Below are 23,752 nucleotides of genomic sequence, written 5' to 3'. Positions count from 1 at the left end.
AGAAGCTCCTGGCTCCTGACTCGGGCAGCCACGCCTGGTGTGGCCATTTGGGGATGAACCAGCACGTGGAAACTATCCCCTTCTCTCTCACTTGGCCTTTTAAGTAATCAAATAACTAACAAATCCAAGCGTGAGCAGAACTCACTGGTTAAACCCACCCTAAATGAAGCCTTCATCTCAGCAGCCGAACAAGATGGAGGACACGCAGGTGGCCCCGGGCTCCTGGCGCTGCCTGGGGACAAACCCTGGTCTGCACCAGCGGTCCCCGCCCCACCCACCCGGGCCTCGAAGCTCTGGCAGAGAGCAAAGCAGGATCAGAGCCCCCGCCAGCCTCCACGCCGCAGGGGCGAGAGGCAGCCCGGCTCGTGGGGTCAAGCCCTGTAGCACCCGCCCTGGGAGAGCTGGGCGGGCAGCGGGCGGCCACCGAGGATGGGAGGACAAAGGCGGCACCGCCCTACTGCTGCCCTGGCCTGGCACGGGGCCTCCTGCTCTCCCCTGCTCTGGACTGGTCCCTCAGGACTCACAGGGCCCCAGCGAGGTGGGATAGGTGAGCGAGGGGCTGGCCGAGGACAGGAATTCGGGGTCACAGGGACAGATCACCGCGGGTCTGGTTCCCTTCTGGGAAAAGCAGCTCAGAGCACAGTCTCCCTTGATGCTGCCGCCTCCGTGTGTGTGTTCGGCAAACACCATCGATCCAAGGGCGCCCTGGGCACACGGCTCCAGGAGTCGGGCCTCACAGCGGCAACGAGGGCACCGGCCAGGCACAGTGCCCAGGAGCTGCCACCTGGCGCCCGGTCCTCACAGCCAGCTTCCCAGTGCAGGCAGCAGCGGCCAGGGCCAGAGCACCGGGGCAGCCTCCAAGACCAGAGCACCCCTCCCCCTGCGCGGCTGGAGCTGCTGACACCCAGACCTCCCAGGAGGAGGGCACGGGCTCCCCCAGGCCCCAGTCTTCGTGCAGGAAGCAGAAGCAGAGGGCAATAAAACAAGCCCATGCCCGCAGGGTCCCGGCCAGCACCACCGCAGCCACTGCCCTGCCAAGCGCCCAGTTAGTCCCCGTGGGCCCCAGGAAACAGGGCTCCCCGGGCACTTCCCACACAGGGCTTCCCGCAGCCCCAGTGAAGGCCGCACCTGTCACCCCGGGGCGCTGCGCGGCTCGTCCGAGGGCCAAGCCGGCCTGTGTGCCCCTGGGGTCCTGTGGATGGTCAGATCTGGACCCGGGGCTGTGTGCGAGGTCGGCCTGCGCTGAGGTCGGGGCCCCACCAGAACAAACTCCCCCTTCTCTGCCAATCGCCCCGGAGCGCAAGCTGACATCCAGATACCCGAGCCCCGAGAGATGCGGGAAACGCTGGGCCGCCTCCCTGTGCGGGAGCGCGTGCACCTGTGCGGGAGGCTGCATTCCCACAACAGGCGGCGATCAGGGCGCCCGGCTGAGGGTCACCCTCTCAAGTGAGAAGCAAAGTCAGGGCCATCTTCTCCGGGAACCCCGCACTTCCGATGCTCCCGCATTACGCCGCGCGCCCACCTCGGCAGGGCACGTGGTTCCCGGTTGCGGGGCAGCCCCGAAGGGCGGCCTCAGGCCCTGGCCTCCCAGGACCCTGTCGGGACCCTGGCCTTGTCTCTGCGCCCCGATGCCGCGGCGCACCCGCGAGGATCCGCACTGCCCCGGGGCCCCCGGCGAAGCGCCCAAGTCGGCTTCCGCGGCGCCGTCGCCGGCAGGGGGCGCCCCTCGGAGCCCTGCTCGCCGGAGCCCCACGCGGCCCGCACATCCCGCCGGCCCCGCCCCGCGCCGAAGTCGCCATCTTCGCTCCCCTCCCCCCGGCGCCTTGCGGGTCGTCCTCGGCCGCGGAGCCAATCAGGGCGCGGGGCGGGCCGGGGCGGGCCCGGGCTGTCGGGCCGCAGATAAAGCGCGGGCCGCGGGGCCCCGGGAGCCAGGACCGGAGCAGAGCGCCGCCGCCTTTGCGCGCCGGCCTGCGCCGTCCGACCCCGCCGCTCCCACCGCTCCCGCCGTCCCCGCCGTCCAGGTGAGTGCGCGGGTGGGCGCCGCCTGGCCCGCAGGGTCCCCGTGCCGCCGGGTGACCCAACAATGCGGCCGCGCCCCCGGCCCGCGCCGCGTCCGCCGGGCCGGGGCCGAGACGAGGCGCGCAGGGCGCGGGGCGCGCAAGGTGGAGTCGCGCTGCTCCCCCGGGGGCGGGAAGCGGGGGGGCCCCAGCCGCAAGGCGGCCCCGAAAGCCGCGGACGAAGATGAGGACGACGGCGCCTCGCGCTCCTCCGATTCCCCCTCCAACTGCTTCGGCTTCGTGGCCTACTCGGTGAACTCTGGGGAGAGGGCGCGCGCCAAGGTCAAGACCTCGGGCCCTTGGAGCGAGCGCCTTGCGTCCCCGGCGCCGTCGCCGCGGAAGCTCCGGTGCCTGGACCAGCACGACACGGAGCCGGCGGGGCGCGAGCGGGGGGTCCGGGCGGGGGGGCTCCGCGCCGCGCCGCACCTGCCATGGCCGGACCTGCCGCGGCTCGGGTGAGCGCCTGGAGCAAGGCGGGCCCAGGGCCTGGGGCCGGGGGACTCGAGCCCGGGTCGGCCCCGCCCAGCGCAGCCGCCCGCCCCGCCCGGGAAGCGGCGTCTGTTTTCCCTGCGGTGGGGATTTGGGGTCACGGCCTGTAGTTGCTAGAACTGTGGTTTGGGGGGGCCTCCCGCCCTCCGCCTCCTGTCCGAGGGTGGGGGTCTCCTCCAGGGCGGCAGCCTCGGCTTCTGAGCTCTCGCGTGGAGTACGAAAAGGGGGAAGCAGGCCCCGAGGGAGCAGATCCCAGCTCGGTCCCGGGGCCCAGGCCGCCACCCCCTGAGCTAGCAGCAGGAGCGGGGCTGGGACTCCGGGCCTGGGCTGCGTGTGAGTCGGGGCCTGGTGACCAGATCCGTCTCTGGGGCCGGTGCGCCGCCGGCTTCCTCCTGCGGGCTGGGCGTGTTGCTTGGGAGGGAGGGGCGGCCCCGGCTGGTGCAGGCTCGCCCACGGTGTCGTGTTGCTTCGCTCTCCCCAGAACGCCATCCACCATGGCCACCTCGGCAAGCTCCCACCTGAACAAGGGCATCAAGCAGGTGTACATGGGCCTGCCGCAGGGCGAGAAGGTGCAGGCCATGTACATCTGGATCGACGGCACGGGGGAGGGGCTGCGCTGCAAGACACGGACGCTGGACTGCGAGCCCAAGTGCGTGGAAGGTGAGTCGGCCAGGAGGCTGCCCCGGCCACGGCGGCCCCTGCAGGGCTCGGCAACAAAGGGACCCTGTGTTTGAGAGGAGGCCTGAGCCAGAGCCAGGGTGTTTAAAAGGAAAAAAAAGATTTAAAAGCTTTGCAGGGGTAGGGGGCGTGGCCATGCTGAGAGTCCCCGTCAGGCAGTGCCCATGCACCTGTTCCCGGGGGGCTCCTGCGTGGTCGTGGCCCCGTGGGAAGGGCCCCCAGGGGGTGCCCAGGACACGGAGTTGTGCACTGCCTGCAGGCGGCCGAGGAGCCCGGGGGCGCCAGGAACAGGTCTGCATAACCTGGGAACATGCTGTGGGCGGGTCCCGAGCCGCCCGCCCGGGGGTGGGGGTGGGGTGTGACTTCAGAGGTCTAGCATGTGCCTCCCGGTGCACAGGGGACTTCTGGGGGGAGGGGGTGACAGGTCCCTTGGGGCGGTTTCTGTGACTTGTCTTCATGAGACAATGCCTGACAGTGCCTTGGTGGTCTTGCTGGGAGGCAGCCACCAAGGTACGCAGGGGAAGCAGCCTTGTGCCCCTCCGGGACAGGACCCCGCTGTGGGGCCGGGAGGGGGACTGGCTGCCTGCCTGCATGAGGCCTCACGGAATTTTCCGTCTGTCCCGCCAGAGCTGCCCGAGTGGAACTTTGACGGCTCGAGCACCTTCCAGTCGGAAGGCTCCAACAGCGACATGTATCTGGTCCCCGCCGCCATGTTCCGCGACCCCTTCCGCAAGGACCCCAACAAGCTGGTGTTCTGCGAGGTCTTCAAGTACAACCGGAAGCCGGCAGGTGTGTGGGGCGGGTGGGAGCCCCGGGCCTGACCTGCGAAGAGGTGGTGGTCCTGGAGCCACCTTGGGTTCTGGGGCTTGAGCATCCGTGGCTGCGCGCCGGCTTGCTCTGGAGAGGAGCTGCCGTGGCTGGGCCGTGGCTGGGCCGTGGCTGGGCCTGCCTGCCGAGGGCGTTGCATTCTTCTGCCTGTGCACTGGGGGGGGGGGTGCCTGAGTCCTGGGCTGCCCCTGGTGGGCAGTGAGCTCCCGAAGCGTCTCCTCATCTTGCGGTAGGGACGGTGACGACCGCGTCCTTAGAAGACGTGAGCCGGCACACGCCGTCAGGCCTGCTGGGGGCCGTGCTGTGCTGCCGTCCTCTGGGCCCCGGCCGCTCCTCGCGTGCAGCTCCGCCCCCCTTTTTCCTGTGCAGCCTCTTGCTCCCGCCAGTGAGGCTGCGGGGTCCCCAGGCCTCGGTGCCCCGGGGAGGCAGAGCTCCAGTGCCGAGACGGCCACGGGCCAGGGTTGTGGTGAGGGCTTGGCCGAGCGCTTCTGGGCGACACAAAGGTTGCACGGGTTCCTGGGCACAGTTAAGTCTGTGAAAGCCTTGCTAATGGGGACGCTGTTTCCAGCTGAGGTCACCTGACCTGGGTCTTCCTGCACCAGCAGCGCCCTGCTGCCCAGGGCGAGCGCCTTGGTCAGCCGTGGGCTCCAGGAGCCCGGGGAGGGAGGGGAGGGCGGGGCGGCCCGGTGCCTGGCTCCCTCGCCTGTCCCGATGGAGCTTGCGCCCCGGGGCCTGGTGTCGTGAGTTCGCCTGCGGCCCAGGTCCTTCAGGGTCGCCCCGCAGGTGCTGCTGTATGGCTGCTCCCGTTCTGACTTGCGGGGCGTGGGCGGGAGGTTGTGGGAGGTTGGCCCGGCGGCCCCTGACCCTGCCGCTCCTGCAGAGAGCAACCTGCGGCACAGCTGCAAGCGGATCATGGACATGGTGAGCAGCCAGCGCCCGTGGTTCGGCATGGAGCAGGAGTACACGCTCATGGGCACCGACGGACACCCCTTCGGGTGGCCTTCCAACGGCTTTCCTGGGCCCCAAGGTGAGCCCCTCGCGCCCGCCCCGCCCCAGTGCTCGCCTGGGACGGCGGCAGGGAAGCCCTGGCTGCTGAGCCCTGCCCTCTGGCCTCTGCAGGCCCCTACTACTGCGGCGTGGGGGCCGACCGGGCCTACGGCAGGGACATCGTGGAGGCGCACTACCGGGCCTGCCTCTATGCCGGCATCAAGATTGCGGGGACCAACGCCGAGGTCATGCCTGCCCAGGTGACTGCCGGAGCAGCAGTGGGCACACGGAGGCTCAAGGGCCCCAAACCCAAGGGCGGGGCGGAGTCCAGGGCGGCGGGGCGCCTGCCCCTCTGACAGCGGCCTCTTGCGCTCCCAGTGGGAGTTCCAGATCGGGCCTTGCGAGGGCATCCACATGGGAGATCACCTCTGGGTGGCCCGGTTCATCCTGCACCGCGTCTGTGAGGACTTCGGCGTGATAGCGACCTTTGACCCCAAGCCCATCCCTGGGAACTGGAACGGCGCCGGCTGCCACACCAACTTCAGCACCAAGGCCATGCGGGAGGAGGACGGGCTCAAGTGCGTGTGGGCATGGCCGGGGGATGGGCCTTGGGGGTCAGGGTGGGCTTTGCAGAGCCCCCTGCTGGGAGCCCTGTGGTTGCTGGCGGCTGGGAGCCGGGAGGCAGGCAGGTCCACCCTGTGGACAGCTCAGACCCAGCCGGTGCAGGTGTGGGGAGACCCCCGGCTGCCACCCTCCGGGGTCCTGGGGTCCGTGGGGGCTGCGGCCAGCTGGACCTGGGTTTCTCTGTCCCCAGGCACATTGAGGAGGCCATTGAGAAGCTGAGCCGACGGCACCAGTACCACATCCGCGCCTACGACCCCAAGGGCGGCCTGGACAACGCGCGCCGCCTCACCGGCTTCCACGAGACGTCCAACATCAACGACTTCTCGGCCGGCGTGGCCAACCGCAGCGCCAGCATCCGCATCCCCCGGACTGTGGGCCAGGAGAGGCGGGGCTACTTCGAGGACCGCCGCCCCTCAGCCAACTGCGACCCCTTCGCCGTCACGGAGGCGCTCATCCGCACGTGCCTGCTCAACGAGACCGGGGACGAGCCCTTCCAGTACAAGAACTGAGCGGCCGCTGCCCGCCGCCCGCCGCCAGGGCCTCCCCTGCCCGCTGTAGCCCCGAGCGGGGAATAGCAAGGTCGTTCTGCCCCTCGCGCCCGGTCCAGCTCGCTGTCTTCTGCAGGGACTCGGGGTCGGGCCCTGCCGCGCCCCACACCCACCCCTCTGCTCTCACGGGCGCCACCTGCGCGGTCCTGGGGTCGTGGGGTGGGCTGGGGGCGTGGCCTCTGTGCCCTTCTTGGGGGCCTGTTCGGGTCTGACAGGTGCAGCTGTCCACGCAGGGCCGGGGTTGGGCACGGCTCCCCCCTTGGTGGGCTGGGGTCCCCCTTGGGGCAGCCGCAGGGGTGAACGCAGGGGTGAATGGGTGGGTTTCCCTGCCTGCTGGGAGTCCTTCCTGTGTGGTTCCTGTGGAGAACCTTTTTGTATTTAAGTGTAGAAACAGGTAGTGTACACAGTGGGACTGGAGGCTGGGCCTAGAAGGGGAGCAGGGACAGGGTCTCCCTGCGAGTGGGGGAGGGGTGCGGTGGGCGGGGCCCCGCCTGCTGGCGGTCAACCTGAGCGAGTCCCGACGGGCACCGGGGTGCTTCCTGGTGGGAGCAGCACCACTAAAGCGGGCCTTTTGATACATTAAATTTTTTAAAAGCGAAACAAGTTTAGATTTTAATCACATTTGTAGGGTTCCTCGGTCTAATTTCGCAGACTTGCTGGTGGGCTGCTGCGGTGGGCGGGGTCGCGAGTGCCCCTCCCCCGCCCGCGCGGGCCTCCTGTCCTGGCCGCTGCGCTGGCTGATTGCCACGCACACCGTGTTCAGCCTCAGATAACTCGTTGTAAACAACTAACTGTCCAGAGCAGCGCTTATAAATCAGCCTAACGTCTACAAGCTCTCTCTGCCTCCTCCTTGTGGTCCTTGTGGTCTCCGTGCCGATCGGTTCCCTTCCTCCCAGAGAAGGGGCTGGGGGCTTTCAGAGGGCCAGGAGCGCAGGGCTGTTCCTCGAAGCTCAGAAAGCCGGGAGCTGGTGCTGGCCGGGGTCTTGGGGAGTGTCTCCACCCTGGCCGCGGGTCACACCCTCTGGTTCCCCCACCCCCCGCTGGCTGTGACCTGTGCTGTCACACGGGTCACACGGTGGGGAGCAGCAGCCGGGCGCTCCTCAGCTGGCCGCCCTGGCCGGGACCTGGTGCTCGGCTGTGTTTGCAGTCCCCTCGGGCTCCTTCCTAACGAGAGGCCGACTCCGCGCAGTGGTTTCCAGAATGTGTGTGCATTAACCCCCAGCTCCCCAGACCCGCGGGGTTCCCTGCTCCCTGGCACACAGAGGTAGTGGGGCTGTTGGCTCGGTTCCCCGGGCAGCAGGTGCACAGTTTACAGGAGCCCAGACACCCCAGCTGTCTCGGAGGAAGGCGTCCTCTCCGTCTGCGGGGGCTGCTCCCGGCTCACACCCGTTCTCCCCGGGTTCTCTAACAGGGGTGGGGGGATGGGGTGGGGGGGTGGGGACGGCGAGGACAGCTCCACAGTTCCCGCCAGCCTCAGGCCCTGGCTGGGCTCTGCAGCAGTAGATCAGAGCTTGGTGGAAACTTTCTCCCTCCTCACGAGGCCCTGCGTTGGCTTTGAAGTCAGGGCCTTGGAGCAATCCCCCTGTGGCTTGGTCCGCAGTGAGTGGTAGCTTTGTCAGGGTGGAGTAAGTGGGCGCGGGCAGGCCCCAGCCTTAAAGAGACAGGCCAGGATTCCCTAGAGTGCCCCTAGTCTGCACCCAGCAGGGCCACGTGGGCGGTGCTGGCTGAGGGCCTGAGAAGCCGTGTCTGTGTACGGAAGCGTTGGGAGCCGGCCGTGGCAGGCTGTCAGTCACCGCCGGCCCTTCAGCCGCAGAGTCTAGGAAGGCCCTTGCTGTCAAAGGAGAGTCGCTGTTGCCGTGGCGCCCACACCCGGGTGGGAGCCTGGCTGCGTCCTTCCCAGTCCAGCTCCCTGCTCGTGCGCCTGGGAAGGCAGCAGGTGAGGGCCAAGTACTGGGTCCCTGCCGGCCACGGGGGTTCCAGGTTCTTGCCTTTGGCTTGGCTGTTGTGGCCACGCGTGGAGGGAAGTAGCAGATGGAGATCTTTGTCTACCTGTCATCTCTGCCTCTCAAATAAATCTGAAGAACCTCACACACACTGGACAGCGGCTCTCCCAGCGGCAGACAGGGCGCCCTCGTGGTAAACCCGAGCAGCAGGAGCCGCCTACCAGCACACGCTGGCCTCGGCCCGGGGCACCCACAGGGCTCCCCTGGGACGTGGCTTTTGCAGGTGTCGTGTTTGTGAGCATTAAGCCACCAGCTCCCTGGGCTGTTTGCTGTGTTTGGCTATGGCCCTGGCACCGAGGCAGAGTTCTGGTTCTGACCGCTTGCCCAGTTAGTTCTGGCTGCACTCAGGCTGCTGAAGGCCTCGTGGCCGTGAGAGCTACAAAGTGGGAGAGCAGCTGACCCCCTGGGCTGCAGGTGGAGTCGGGGCCCGGTCACCCACACTGAAGCCGACGCGCGGTGCAGGGCGCACGCCTTCGATGCCTGGTGCTCCTGCCGGCTGCACGACCCTGGGGAAACATGAAACATCTCAGGGGACAGGAGCTTGTGCTAGGAGTGGGCAGGCTGCTTTGTGGCCAGGAGCCATCCTCAGCCCTGGGCTTTTGGGTCAGAGGCTCTCGGAGCCCCTGGGAGGTGTGCTGCTCCTGGGCGTAGCTGCCTCTCGGCCACAGGGCACGGCTCTGGCTTTGCTCTGCCGGGGAGCTGTGGGCTCAGGGTGCCTCTTGTCTCATCCCGGCTCCACTGACACCGGCCTGCAAAACGTCAGCCGTGGCTGCGGGGGCCGAGCGGGCCCAGCGGAGGGAGCCCCTTCCTGTCCCAGGGTCCAGGCCGCCACTGTGTGTCCTGTGTGGCCTTGGTGGCATTTCTGGTGTGCCTAGGATGGAGTGTGGGGGAGGGCCCTGGACTGAGGTGCAGCCCCCTCCCCAAACAGCCCAGCCCAGCCCAGCCCAGCCCTTTGGCAGTGGACGTGGGATCCAGGAACTGACACCCACTAGCGTTTTTACAGAAACCCAGGCCTGCACCGTGGGCTGGGGGCCCTGGGTGAAGGGACAGGGTGTAAGGTGGGGACTGGGCTCTCTCACAAGTGTTCTTGGGCTCAGTGGTTTACAGAGCTGCCCTAACGCCTTGTTACCTGGTCCAGACACAGGGCCTCCTGGGGTGACGACCCTCGCTGCCCAGCAGTGAGTCCCTGAGACGCGTGGGGACAGCACCACACCCAGCCCCCAGCGGGCAAAGGGGCTCTGTCCCGGGAGGCTGCAGAAGCAGGCACCTGGGGAAGGGGGAAACCGTGTTAGTAGTGGCAGTGAGGACAGGTAGCTGTGAGGTGGGTTAATCCGCTCCTTTAGAGCAGGGGGCTCCAGTTCCCTTGCGGATTTTGGGGTACCCAGCAGCTCAGCCAGCACGTCCGTCCCGGGGTCAGAAAGGCCCTGAGCGTCCACCGCTCCGCTGCACACCACCCTGCCCCCAGGGGTGGCAGCCCCGGAGCAGGTGTTCTGTCATTCAGCTTCCTAGCACCTGGGAGCCAGGAGCAGCCTTGTTGGGTCCAGGTGAGTGGCGGCCATCAACCTTAGTTCCCGCCCCCAGTGCTGCTGGGGGATGGGGGCAGAGCTGGCAAGAACGAAGCCACTGTGTTTCCGTGGCCTCGTCCTGGACCCCAGCACGCCGGACGCCAGCCACGCCAGCCATGCCGTAATCCCAGGCTCAGCCACACTTAGGTGGACAGGAGGGAGCCCCCCTCCGCTGCGGATTCGAGCCCTGGCTGCAGTCCGCCACAGCAGCCAAAGTCGAAGTCCTCTGTTTATTTGAGGCGTCCTCTGGTCCCCAGCCCCACACCCCGTCGTTAACTGGGCCTCTTAACTGCCGGGCAGCGGGCTTGAGGTCTCCTGTCCATCCCAGTGTGACCAGTCACTTAATATTTATTTATTTGAAAGGCAGAGTTACAGAAGGAGGAGAGATGAGAGATTTTCCACCCTCTGGTTCACTCCTCAGTTGGCTGCAATGGCCAGGCAGAAGCCAGGAGCCTCCTCTGGGTCTCCCACGTGGGTGCAGGACCCAAGCACTTGGGCCGTCCTCTGCTGCTTTCCCAGGCCACAGCAGGAGCTGGGTTGGAAGCAGAGCAGTGGGACTTGGACCGGTGCCCACACGCAATGCAGCTTGACTCCCGGTGCCACAAAGCAGGCCGGGGAGTGATTTATTTTCCCTTCTGACCCCAGATGCCAAGAGGGACCCCAGGAGCTGCTCAGGGAGCCTGGAGCAGCGAGGAAGGAAGAGGCAAAGGCTGAGGGGTGGGGACCCCTCCAGGGTGTTCCTGCGTTAGGGGTCCCTGGGCCGGAGTACGCCAGGCCCTGCGCAGCCAGCTCCCTCGCCCTCAGCTCCGCCTGGGTCAGCCTCCTGGGGACCGCCCACTCGGCCCAATTGACCCACCTGGAGGGGACCAGCGCCCAGCGAGCGCTGAGAGGTGGGGGTGGGAGGAAGGGGACCCCTCAGCCTGGGAGTGGCTCCTGCTGAGTACCCCTGGGCAGCCCCAGGACACAGGGTTACCCCAAGGCGCTTCTGGGAACTGGAAAACATCCTTGTGGCCCTGCCCTTTTGTCTAAATAAAAGACAACGGCTGCAACCCAAGAAACTCTTCCGGGACTGTGCAGCGCTCTCGGGGGTGCTGCCTGACGGGTCGGGGTCTCTGCTGGCCTCGGCCCCGCCCCGCAGAGCCCGTGGAAAGCCGCCAGGGAGCCCAGGGCGGGCGCTGTCCTCACTCCGCTGCCACCGCGCCCGGCACGCGGCAGGCTGCTCTGTTTTCAGAAGCCGCGTTACAGAAGTTATATAACCGTCATCATCTTGCACACTCACCGAGCTCAGAGGGCACCGCGGGGGAGGGGGAGGAGGAAGGCGCTCAGGCCGGGCCGCGGGCGGCCGAGCGAGACTGAGCTTCTGCCCGCCCTGTGGGCCGAGAAGTCCAGCTTCCCTCTCGTCCTGGGGCTGCCCTCCAAGTGCCGGCAGAGAGTGAGCGCCCCGGGGCCACCGCGGCCCTCTGTGGCCAGGGCGGTGAGCACCAGCATGGGGCAGCCGCATCTGTGCTCCGGGGCCCCACTCTCATCCCGGGCTGACTCCACGCCTCCGAGGGCGGCCAGGGGAGACCAAGGCCCCTCCTCTGTGTCAGGAGATGGCGGCTCTGCGGTGGCCTGGTCTCTCACGGCCACCCGGGGAGGGCTCCCGTCTGCACCATTTCACTTCCACTCCCACCACCTTGCTGCCTCTGTGCCCCCAGCCCTCCGCTCTGAAGGAGGAGCCGGAGGGCCTGACTTCCGAGCCAGCTGTGCGCCCTCACTCAGGCCCAGGGGCGCTCACTGAGCTTCTCCCCGCATCTCACCTACGAGGGCTTCAAAGCACCGGGAAAAGACGCACCAGGAATCAAGCGTGCGTGGACTCCAATGTCTGTCTGCACTCAAGTGAACTTATCTTTTTTTGAAGGTGCATACATGCTAATTGTATTATTATTATTATTATTTTCCCAAAGAAACCTTTTATTTTATTTAAGGAATACAAACTTCATGCTGAGCAGGCAGCACCCCCAGAGCAGGCCTTAAAGGACCACGTGGCCAGTCACGTGGCTGCCACCCCACAGCCTCGTGTCTCAGGACGTGGCCAAGCGGCGGGTGTTCCTGGTCTCTCAACCACGTCCCGCTGGGGCTCTAACGCCCGGAGACCCCAGGGTCGCGCAGGAGAGGGCTCTGAGAGCAGCCAGCCGGGGCCCAGCACTGCGCCGCTCCCCCACCCCGCCCGGCCGCGACTGCCACCTGCCGCCACACCTGCCCTCTCCGGAGGGCTCAGCCCTGTTCCCAGAAGCCTCCAGCTCCAGGCTGGCTGACCCTGGGCCAAGCCCAGGCCACAGGGTGGTCAGGGGAGATGGGTCGGGCAGGGTGGGGCCAAGCCGCCTCGGGCTCCGACCCGCAGCACCACTTCTCCTTTGCAGGCTCCCTGCCCTTCCTCTTGCTCCCGGCCTCGCCCCTCCCCGGGCCTGTTTTTAAACACGTGTGGAGGGAGCTGCCTGGGCAGGCCCAGCCCAGCAGCTGCAGCGGGAGCCTGCGGCCGCCGCCCTCCCCCGTCCAGCTGCCGCCCAGCCGAGCGCCTGGGCCTGCCTGGCGACTCCGGGGCGCTGGGTGCAGGCGTGGCGGCCGACCGGTTTGCAAGTCCCGCTGGGCAGCTCGCTCTTCCCCAAGGAAAGGGCTCGCTGACCCCCGCGTGCTCGGCCAGGAGAGCCCAGCAGAAACAGCTGTGTCCTCCTGGGAGGAGTCGGAGCTGTGGGCCAAGGCCGGGACAGCCTCAGGAAGTGACCGGCCCCCGGGGGGCCCTGCTGTCCTCCCTGAAGGAGGCCCCTGTGGCCCCGCCTCTTCCCCAGCTCCCTGGGTGGGGGGCGCCTCTGCCGCCCGGCCCCTGCACAGAGCCCAGCCCACGTCTCCTGCAGGGGGTCAGCTTCTGACAGCCCCATGGGTGCTCCCAGCAGGCACTGGGCCGACCCCCACCAGGGCAGCGCAGCTCAGGAGTGAGCAGCGTCGGCTGCAGAGCCAGGAGCCCCACGTTCAGCTCCCTCCCCTGCCACCCATTAATGCATGGGCCGGGCCTCGGTTTTCACACCTGTGAAACGGGTGCTAACATTGGTTCCTCCTTCCCAGGGCTGTGGGTGGGACGAGGTGATTGGAGCCGGCTGCCGGTTTGGAGGCCTGATTTAGAAGGCCCGCGTCCTCGTCCGCCCCATCTGGGCTAGCTGGGGAGGCAGGCGGCTCCTGCGCCTCTGATGATTGGCAGCCTTGCGGAGAACCCCGCCTCCCCAGCCCTGCGTCAGCACGTCCTCGGGCATCCCTTCTCCTCCAGGCGTGTCCTGGGCGGGCATTGCCTGTCCTCGTGCACTTCAAAAATGCCCGCCCCAGTGAACTGACCTATCAGCCAACGTGTCCTGGAGGCTCTAAGTCCTCTCCTGTACCGGGGGGGGGGGGGGGGGGGTGCTCAGTGCCGTTAGTGTCACCCACTGCAGAGCCAGCCTCCCTCCTGCTTCCTTCCCATTGCCTTACTGCAGTTCATTTATTTCCACTTTAACTGAAAGATAGGCGAGGGAGGGCGGGCGGGAGAGAGGGAGAGGGAAAGAGGGAAAGAGGGAGGAGAGAGAGAGAGGGAGAGGTAGGGAGGGGGGAGAGAGAGGGAGTGGGAAAGAGGGAGGAGAGAGAGAGGGAGGGAGGGAGGGAGGGGGGAGAGGAAGAGGGAAAGAGGGAGGAGAGAGGGAGAGGAAGGGAGAGAAAGGGAGGGAGGGAGAGGGAGAGAGGGAGGGAGGGAGGGAGAGAGGGAAAGAGGGAGAGAGAGAGGGAAAGAGGGAGAGAGAGAGGGAGGGAGGGAGAGAGAGGGAGAGAGAGAGGGGGAGAGAGAGAGAGAAAGATCTTCTGTCTGCTGGTGTTAGCAGGAAGCTGGACGGGAAGTGGAGCCGGGACTTGAACCCAGGCCCTCTGATAAGGGTGAGGGCGTCTCCAGCAGCCTCTGAGCTGCTGAGCCAACCCACTCACGCCCAGATTCCTTTTCAAATCACTCAAATCACTCAAATCACTCTTGGCAATCAGCTCTTCTGTTACCTGCACCATCCTGGGTTTCCCCGACTTTCCCCAGGCTGCCTCCTGGTGTTTCCTGGTGTGGAACTGGCACCCGGGGCATCTCCAAGCTGGGCCATCGCAGGGTGCCGGTGCCAAGGCCTCTGTGTGTGCTTCTCAGTAGCACACATGGACGCCACAAATGAGGATTCTGGGTTTCGGGACGTGAGAGTTTCCCATCTTCAAAGATGCCACACGCCGGTCTCTGCCCCAGCGACGGCCACACAGCCCGAGTAGTTTCGTCTCCACTGGGCCTGCTCTGGGCCCTGCGGGTCTGAGCCCAACACCTGCCCATCACATTGCACACCTGGGGCCACGCAAGGAGTTCCCCCACCCGCCCCCAGCAGGTCCCCACTGCTGCCCCTCTCTGCCCGCACAGCAGGGCTCCCCCGGCATAGCGTGTGCCACTGCCTCCTTGCCTTCATTGTCAGGTTTCCTCGAAGATAAACAAGATGATGTTTGCAAAAGCAGCAAGAGTTCTTTTCAAGGCTGGAAGGTGAGCACAGCAACATTGTGTCCCCAGTTTCTTAGGAGAGGTTAGCTCCTATGGATAAGTTCTTGAGTAGGAAATGGCTTCACATAGTTAGAATTTTTAAAATATAGAAAAGGTATGAAAACACACTGTAGGAGCCGGCACTGTGGTGTAGTGGGTAAAGCCGCCGCCTGCAGGGCCGGCATCCCATATGGGCGCCAGTTCGAGTCCCGGTTGCTCTACTTCCCATCCAGTTCTCTGCTGTGGCCTAGGAAAGCCGTAGAGGATGGCCCAAGTCCTTGGGCCCCTGCCCCAGCGTGGGAGACCTGGAGGAGGCTCCTGGCTTCGGGTGGGCTGAGCTTCTGCTGTCGCAGCCATTTGCGGGATTAGCTAGTGGATGGAAGACCTTTCTCCTGGTCTCCACCTCTCTCTCTAACTCTGCCTTTCAAATAAATAAAATGAATCTACATTAAAAAAAAAAAGACTCTAATCAATGCGGCAATGCAAATCAGATCTCAGTAAAATGTCCATTGTGACGAACAGATAAGAGAGAAGGCGGCCAGTGATGCTGTGGAGACAGGAGCTCTCGGGGCAGCCGCTGTGACACAGGATGGAGTGTTCTAGAACGAGCTAGACCAAGAGCAGCCGCAGCGACAGACAGGATGGAGCTAGAACGAGATTGGTGTCTGCTCCCCTGTCCCACTGCCGGGCACTGTCCCTGACACCCAGGACATGGAACCGAGAGGAAGTGCGGTGCACCCGGGCGCACGGGGACTGTCACACGGCCGTCACAGCATTGTGGGCAGCACAGGAGGGCCCAGTGGACGAAAGGAAGACACGTGGACACCGCACACGTCCCCAGCCATGGGAGCTAAGCTGGTTGCCGTCACAGGCACAGAGCGGGGATGGGCCCGGCATGGCAGAGCTGGGATGGGCCCGGTGTGGCAGCCAGAGAGGCGTGGTGACTGATAAGACTTATCTGTGTACACCGTCTGGGACTCCTGCCTTGCCTGCCACCTGTGTCTCAGGTAACTTTCGGAGGAGAAACTTGTTCCTTGAGCGACAAGGCTGTGTCCTGCCTCGACTCTGTCTCACCCATGTTCCGGCTGTGGAACGGGCCTTGGATTGCATGGCTGGGCACTGCTGTCAGGGAGCAGGGGAGCCAGAGACAGTCGGAGGAGGGGGCAGGGAGGGAGGGGGAGGGGAGACAGCAGAGGAGGGAAGGAGGGGAAGGGGAGGGGAGGGAGAGGAAAGGAGAGGAGGGGGAGGGAGAGGAAGGGAGGGGAAGGGAGGGGAGCAAGAGGGGAGGGAGGGGGAGGGGAGACTGGAGAGGAGGGAAGGAGGGGAAGGGGAGGGGAGGGAAGGAGGGGGAGGGGAGGGGAGGCCTCGAACGCCTGTTTCGGCTCTTGTCTTTTACTTAGAGAGGTCTAAGTCAGGACGAGCAGCGTGAGAGGTTTATTCAGAAAGTGGAAGATGCATGGGAACAGGAGGGCTCCCCGGGCCTGACGGCGGCCTCCATGCCAGTTTCCCTGGGTCCTGAGGGGAGAGCCTTAGAGTGAGCCCCTCCCTTCACTGGGCTTTACTAGCCTGGAAAAGGGGCGTGGCTGCATTGTCCTGCCCCCAGGGCCCAGGTCGGGGAGGAGCATGGGCAGGGGGTCGCCTGATGGATGGTAGGGTCACAAGGCTGGGGCAGGTGTGGCCCATGAACTTCACTGTCTCCTGACTTTTCCCACTTCAGAGGCACTGGAGGCGGGGGCCCGGAGGCCAGTAGGTCGCGCTGAGGCCGTGGGCGAGCGTCCAAGGTGGGATTTGCCGTGAGATGGCCGTGTGTGTGCAGCGAGGGGAGCCTTGCCAGAGCCCACTGCGCGGGGCTCCCGGCCCCAGGATGCCGCGTCCTCGCCCGGCGCTGTCCAGGCCCTGGCAGGAGGGACGTGGGTCAGGAGGGCGCGTGCCCCGGCCGGGCTGCTGGGGCAGGATCTGGCTGGAAGCAAGCGCGGCTGAGGGCCCAGACACGGTCTCCTCGGCTCCCCCTGCTCCCCTCTGGGAAAATTCCCCTGTGGGCGTCACCGCTTCCTCCTTTCCAGAACAGAGTGGCACCGTCTCCTGCTCTGCGGGCAGCTGAGACCCCAGAGTGCAGCACTGGCTGGCCCGGGGCTCTCCCTCCCCTGTGACTCAGGGCTGTCCCCAGCAGGGCCCCTGGTGGCAGGCATGGGGCGGGGCGGAGCCTGAGCAAAGGCGACCTGTGCTGCAGCCAGTGGCAGAAAGGGTGCAGGGAGGCGCTGGGTGAAGAGGTCACGGTGCTCGCCAGGCTGGGCCGAGGCAGGGAGCAGGACAGCCACTGCGGCGCAGGGCACAGGCCAACCGCAGTGCTGCGCGCCTCAGGCATGCCCGCGGCGCTGTGGGACATCAGGGGGCAGCTCGTGGGTGGGGGATGGGAATGGCCTCGCCGCTCGTTTCTTCCGGCCCTGTCCCCATCCCTGTCCTCCGGCCTCTGAGGCTGCAGGCTTTTACTCACCTCGAGGCTTTGGCGTTGCCGGCCCTGCTGCCTGAGCATCGCTCAGGGCTCAGTTCCAGGTCACCCCCTCCGAGAAGCCCTCCATGACGTCACCTAATGTGCCCCCTCACTCGCTTGGTGCCACCCTAACCTTGGTCACCTCGTCTGTGTATTTGCTGTGGGTTGTGAGTTCCTGCAGGCTGACGACCCTGTCTGCCTTGACCACTCCTCCAGCCGCGGTGTAGAACGAATGAATGACGGCATAGGCTGAATGAATGACACGTTAAGGAGGATCCCTGAGACCAGGTTTTTGCAGGCAGCACGGTGATCCTGCAGACTTTTTTCCCCCTTTCTTTTAAAGGTTTATTTATTTGAGAGGTAGAGTTACAGACAGTGAGAGAGACAGAGAAAGGTCTTCCTTCCGCTGGTTCACTCCCCCAAATGGCCGCAATGGCCGGAGCTGCGCCGATCTGAAGCCAGGAGCCAGGTGCTTCTTCCTGGTTTCCCATGTGGGTGCAGGGCCCAAGGACTTGGGCCATCTTCTACTGCTTTCCCGGGCCACAGAGAGCTGGATGGGAAGAGAGGCAGCCGGGACACGAACCGGGGCCGGTACAGGACGCAGAGGGTTACTCTACTGTGCCACAGCCCGCCCCGCAGGCTTTTGAAAACAAGCTCACTCCATCTTCATCTCTGGAGCTGCAGGTTCCCTGAGGACGCTGCTAACAGTTCACAGGTGCCACCCAGGCTGCCAGTCCAGGGGCCGCCCTCAAGAGCTGCTGAGTGAGCGAGAGCCCCTCTGGGCCCCTAGGGACGTGCAGTCACGCCCACCACGGTGACATCAGTGCCTGAGAGGCTGCGTTCCTCACAGTGGTCCCGCTGGGCCATGACGGAGACGAGGAGTCCTGTCACCCAGGGCAGGTGCAGCCGGCGGCCGTCCCAGAGCAAGGGCCTGCTCCCGGTGTGGCACGGTGCACACGGGCACAGTGCAGGATGCTTGGTGCTGGTAAGAATGACGGTGCCGTGGTTATGAATCTCAGAGCCATCGCCTACACCGCCTTCCCGCCCTGCTGCAGGGTGAGCCACGCTGCTGGCGCCATCCCTGAAGGCCAGCAGGGAGGCTGCGGGGGCCAGCGCTTCCCGAGCCCCACGCTGCCCCGTCACCACTTCTCGGCCAGGCGCCGGGCCACGTGCCCTCCTGGAGACGCCTGGACAGGCCTGCGGGCGGGAAAGCGTCAGGAGACTCGAAGCTCAGTCTTCAGAAGCGGAACCAAAGCACTCCTGCTCCTGATGTGGGGAGGCCTGGGGTGCCTCGCTCTCCAGAGGGAGGGATTTTGCTTCGTTTTGCATGGAAACCTCATGTCAGCCCATGGGAGCACTCGGATATACACACATGGGCAGAGACACACACTCAGAGGAATACACAGCCACACTCACACATGCACACACAGACACAGGGGGCACACACTCGGACACACAGGGACACATACACAGACATGGATGCACACACAGGGACACACACACATACAGGGGCACACACTTGGACACACAGGGACACACACACATACGGGGGCACACACTCGGACACACAGGGACACACACACATATGGGGCACACACAGACACAGGGGTACACACACTCGGACACACAGGGACACACACACAGACATGGATGCACACACAGGGACACACATACACAGACACAGGGGTACACACACTTGGACACACAGGGACACACACATACCTGGGGCACACACAGGGGTACAAACACAGACACAGGGGTGCACGCACTCGGACACACAGGGACACACACACATACGGGGGCACACACTCGGACACACAGGGACACACACAGACATGGATGCACACACAGACACAGGGGTACACACACTTGGAACACAGGGACACACATACGGGGGCACACACTCGGACACACAGGGACACACACAGACATGGATGCACACACAGGGACACACAGACACAGGGGTGCACACACTCGGACACACAGGGACACACACAGACACAGGGTCACATACACAGACACAGGGGTGCACGCACTCAGACACACAGGGACACACACACATACAGGGGGCACACACAGGGACACACAGACACAGGGGTGCACACACTCGGACACACAGGGACACACACAGACACAGGGGTGCACACACAGGGATACAGACACAGGGACACGCACTCGGACACACAGGGACACACACATACCTGGGGCACACACAGGGGTACAAGCACAGACACAGGGGTGCACGCACTCGGACACACATGCACACACAGACACGGGTGCACACTCAGACACACAGGGACACATACACAGACATGGATGCACACACAGGGACACACAGACACAGGGGTACACACACTTGGACACACAGGGACACACACAGACACAGGGTCACATACACAGACACAGGGGTACACACACTTGGACACACAGGGACACACGCACAGACATGGGTGCACACACAGGGACACACACATACCTGGGGCACACACAGGGGTACAAGCACAGACACAGGGGTGCATGCACTCGGACACACATGCACACACAGACACGGGTGCACACTCGGACACACATGCACACACAGACACAGGTGCACACTCGGACACACAGGGACACACATACGGGGGCACACACTCGGACACACAGGGACACACACAGACATGGATGCACACACAGGGACACACAGACACAGGGGTGCACACACTCGGACACACAGGGACACACATGCACACACAGACACAGGGGTGCATGCACTCGGACACACATGCACACACAGACACGGGTGCACACTCAGACACACATGCACACACAGACACGGATGCACACTCGGACACACAGGGACACACAGACACGGATGCACACAGGGACACACATGCACACACAGACACGGGTGCACACTCGGACACACATGCACACACAGACACGGATGCACACAGGGACACACATGCACACACAGACACGGGTGCACACTCGGACGCACAGGGACACACATGCACACACAGACACGGGTGCACACTCGGACACACAGGAACACAGCCACAGCAGCAGCAGCAGGAAGGGGCGGGGTCGGGCGGGCATGACCTTGCAGATGTGCACTGCCCAGGGCTGTGCCGGCCTCTGCCTGGCGGGAGCCGGGCCTGCCCTTCTGGGCCGGGGCAGGAGGAGGAGCCGGGGCCTGGGGAGCAGGTGGAATCTTCCCCTGGAAGCCCCTGTGAAAGGAAGCGGACGTGGAGGCTGCACCCGGCACGGCCTGGACCCCTCACTTCCCAGCAGGGCTCCACCTCGAGCAGTCTGCCTGCCTGTGGGGGTGGAGGGAGCCCAGGGCCCTGGACGAAGCTGCTTCCTCCCAGCGTGGGTGGGCGGCCATCCCTGTGCGGGCAGCCTGGGGCCCTCTCGGGTCTCCCCTCAGGGCAGCAGCGCCCTGCAAGGCTCCCGCCCGGCCGCGGAGCTGCTCTCCTGCTCAGAAACAGGCTGGGAGGTCAGGTCAGGCGCTGGCGCCTCCCGCCCGCTCCACGGGAGAGCCGGCGGCCGGGCAGGCCTGCCCGCAGCCTGAACGCTGGCTCCGACACAGGCCGGTCAGAGCCTCGGCCCTGCGGGCACGCAGCCTCTTCCCAGCGGCCCCCACGCTCCAAAAAGAACCCAGGCACTTCTGTGTGTCCTGCGCCAGACGCCGCCTCCCCTCCACCCGAGGAAAGGGAAAAGATAGCCCAGCCTCCCTCAAGTACGGGGCCGAGGTTAGCCCCGGCCTCCCCTGAGTGCTGGGCCAAGGTTAGCCCCGGCCTCCCGAGTGCTGGCCTGAGGTTAGCCCCGGCCTCCCTCAAGTACAGAGCTGAGGTTAGCCCCTGGTCTCCCCTGAGTGCTGGGCCGAGGTTAGCCCCGGCCTCCCCTGAGTGCTGGGCCGAGGTTAGCCCCGGCCTCCCCTGAGTGCTGGGCCGAGGTTAGCCCCGGCCTCCCTCAAGTACAGAGCCGAGGTTAGCCCCGGCCTCCCTCAAGTACAAGGTCGAGGTTAGCCCCGGCCTCCCTCAAGTACAGAGCCGAGGTTAGCCCCGGCCTCCCTCAAGTACAGGGTCGAGGTTAGCCCCTGGTCTCCCCTGAGTGCTGGGCCGAGGTTAGCCCCAGCCTCCCTCAAGTACGGGGCTGAGGTTAGCCCCTGGGCTCCCCTGAGTGCTGGGCTGAGGTTAGCCCTGGCCTCCCTCAAGTACAGGGTCGAGGTTAGCCCCTGGTCTCCCCTGAGTGCTGGGCCGAGGTTAGCCCCGGCCTCCCTCAAGTACAGGGTCGAGGTTAGCCCCTGGCCTCCCCTGAGTGCTGGGCCAAGGTTTGCCCCTTGCCTCCCTCAAGTACAGGGTCAAGGTTAGCTCCTGGCCTCCCCTGAGTGCTGGGCCGAGGTTAGCCCCTGGCCTCCCCTGAGTGCTGGGTCGAGGTTATCTCCTGGCCTCCCCTGAGTGCTAGGTCGAGGTTAGCCCCGGCCTCCTTCAAGTACAGGGCCGAGGTTAGCCCCTGGCCTCCCCTGAGTTCTAGGTCAAGGTTAGCCCCTGGCCTCCCTCAAGTACAGGGCCGAGGTTAGCCCCTGGCCTCTCCTGAGTGCTGGGCCGAGGTTAGCCCCGGCCTCCCCTGAGTGCTGGGTCAAGGTTAGCCCCTGGCCTCCCTCAAGTACAGGGCCGAGGTTAGCCCCTGGCCTCCCCTGAGTGCTGGGCCGAGGTTATCTCCTGGCCTCCCCTGAGTGCTAGGTCGAGGTTAGCCCCTGGCCTCCCCCAAGTGCTGGGCCAAGGTTAGCCCCGGTCTCCCCTGAGTGCTGGGCCGAGATTAGCCCCTGGCCTCCCCTGAGTTCTAGGTCAAGGTTAGCTAGCCCCTGGCCTCCCCTGAGTTCTAGGTCAAGGTTAGCCCCTGGCCTCCCTCAAGTACAGGGCCGAGGTTAGCCCCCGCCTCCCCTGAGTGCTGGGCCGAGGTTAGCCCTGGCCTCCCTCAAGTACAAGGTCGAGGTTAGCCCTGGTCTCCCCCGAGTGCTGGGCCGAGGTTAGCCCCGGCCTCCCCTGAGTGCTGGGCCGAGGTTAGCCCTGGCCTCCCTCAAGTACAAGGTCGAGGTTAGCCCCGGCCTCCCCTGAGTGCTGGGCTGAGCAATGCGTCAGCGGGTCCCTGTCACTACGGTGCTACTCAAGCCTCAGAGTTCATTTGGTTATTACTTCCTGCGGTGCCACCAGGCCGGCCCCAGGCACAAGCGTTAGGAAGAAGCCACGGCGCAGACCATGGAGCGGCTGTCGAGGACAGCTCAGAAAGCAGTGTCCTGCTGCACACGTGTCCCTGGGCAATACCCTGGCTCCCAGGAGGCCAAGGCTCTCAGCGGGAACTTTTTTTTTCTTTGTTAAGGTTATAATTATTTATTTGAGAGGTAGAGTTACAAACAGTGAGAGGGAGAGACAGAGAGGTCTTCCATCCACAGATTCACTCCCCAAATGGCTGCAACAGCCAGGGCTGGGCCAGGCCGAAACCAGGAGCCAGGAGCTTCTTCCAGGTCTCCCACGCGGGTGCAGGGGCCCAAGGACCTGGGCCATCTTCTACTGCTTTCCCAGGCCAAAGCAGATGGCTGGCTGGACAGGAAGAGGAGCAGCCGGGACTCGAACCGGCGCCCATATGGGATGCCGGTGCCACAGGCGAAGGATTAACCTAGTGCGCCACAGCGCCGACCCCTGGGGACATTTCTACCAGGGGCCTGCAGCCCTCAGAGCCGAGGCCCAGGTCAAGCTTGCAGGGTGGGCCCAGGAGGCTGTGTGTGGTTCAGGAGCTGTGGGAGGCAGACCCACCCTGGCCTCATTCCGCGAAAGGGGTTTCTCTGTCGGGCAAACACCGCGGTGAGACTTCCACGAGCCGTGGGCACAGCCGACTGCACAAAAGCAAACGCGCGTGCGACAGGGATGTGTAAGGGGAGGAGAGCCCCACACTCACCCGGTTTTCACAGAGCAGTTCGGTTGTGCGACAGACCCCGTGCCCGGCCCAGAGGCCACTGCAGCAAGGGCCGGCCAGGCCCCTGCCCACACTTGCCTGGCGGAGGGCCATGCCAGACCAGCGGCCCGGGCTCAGCACCACAGGCTGTGTCGCTGGCGCTGGGCCTGGCTCCGTGTTTGGGACCTCCTTGGTGCATCGGGCGGCAGCCCACGCTGCAGCGGCCACACGAGGCCCCGGGTCAGGCTCCCAGCCTGGGACCCCTGTCCGCTCGCCTGGTGACCAGAGATCCTTTCTCTCTTGGCCTCCTCCAGGCTGGCGGGTCCCTGCGTCTGCTTGGCCCCCTGGGCTCGTGAGTCTGCAAAGCCTCAGAAAGCCGGGCCAGCACGATCTGCCCACTGGGACGTCGCTAGAACGTTCTCTCAGAGCGGCTCCCTCTGTCGCCCAGGGGATTTTCCTATGAGCTTTGGGGTCCGCACTGTGATGTAGAGGAGAAGCCACCGCCTGTGACACCGGCATCCCATGTGGGCACCGGTTCGAATCCAGGCTGTTGCACTTCCCATCCAGCTCCCTGCTCATGGCCTGGGAAAGCAGCAGAAGGTGGCCAAGGTGGGCCCCTGCACCCACGTGGGAGACCTGGATGCAGCTCCGGGCTCCTAGCTTCAGCCTGGCCCATGCCTGGCCATTGCTGCCATCTGGAGAGTGACCCAGCAGGTGATGAGCTCGCTCGCTCTCTGTTTCTCCCTCTCTCTCTCTGTAACTCTGACTTTCAAATAAATAAATAAATAAATCTTCTAAAACAACACAAGACAAACAAGTGCTCTTCACACCCCCTCACCAGCCCCCGAGAACCCACGGAACAAGGCCCCATTGTGCGGCCCGCGGCACTCCTGCTTCTGGGGTGGCGCTGTTCCAAGTGCACCTGTGGGAGAGGTGGCCAAAGGCACAGGGCCCTGTTTGGAGTCTCGCCACCCAAGGGCAAACCCGAAACTC

At 65.1% G+C, this 23,752-nt stretch overlaps 1 protein-coding gene and 1 pseudogene across 2 annotated transcripts; one reads left to right on the top strand and one right to left on the bottom strand.

The window, feature by feature from the left end:
- The first annotated feature begins 1,925 nt into the window (after window positions 1-1,925).
- Window positions 1,926-7,047, top strand: GLUL (glutamate-ammonia ligase). Of its 2 annotated transcripts, none has more exons than XM_051840972.3 (7): window positions 1,926-2,021; window positions 3,028-3,206; window positions 3,852-4,013; window positions 4,933-5,079; window positions 5,172-5,299; window positions 5,418-5,617; window positions 5,854-7,047. In XM_051840972.3, exons 2-7 carry the CDS (start codon window positions 3,041-3,043, stop codon window positions 6,170-6,172), a joined length of 1,122 nt encoding a protein of 373 aa, XP_051696932.1. In that variant the 5' UTR covers window positions 1,926-2,021; window positions 3,028-3,040; the 3' UTR covers window positions 6,173-7,047. The 2 variants fall into 2 exon arrangements, with proteins under 2 accessions (XP_051696932.1, XP_089168077.1); XM_089311951.1 differs by lacking the exon at window positions 1,926-2,021 and adding an exon at window positions 2,218-2,512.
- Window positions 7,048-17,964: 10,917 nt separating this feature from the next.
- LOC149122455 (uncharacterized) lies at window positions 17,965-19,768 on the bottom strand (annotated as a pseudogene).
- Window positions 19,769-23,752: the final 3,984 nt, after the last annotated feature.

Source organism: Oryctolagus cuniculus, chromosome 13 (assembly GCF_051225735.1).
Source record: "Oryctolagus cuniculus isolate XC-2025 breed Fujian yellow rabbit chromosome 13, ASM5122573v1, whole genome shotgun sequence".
In the NCBI taxonomy this organism is placed as follows: Eukaryota; Metazoa; Chordata; class Mammalia; order Lagomorpha; family Leporidae; genus Oryctolagus; species Oryctolagus cuniculus.
Note: the sequence above shows the minus strand (reverse complement) of the source record. Positions and strands in the feature narration are given on the sequence as shown.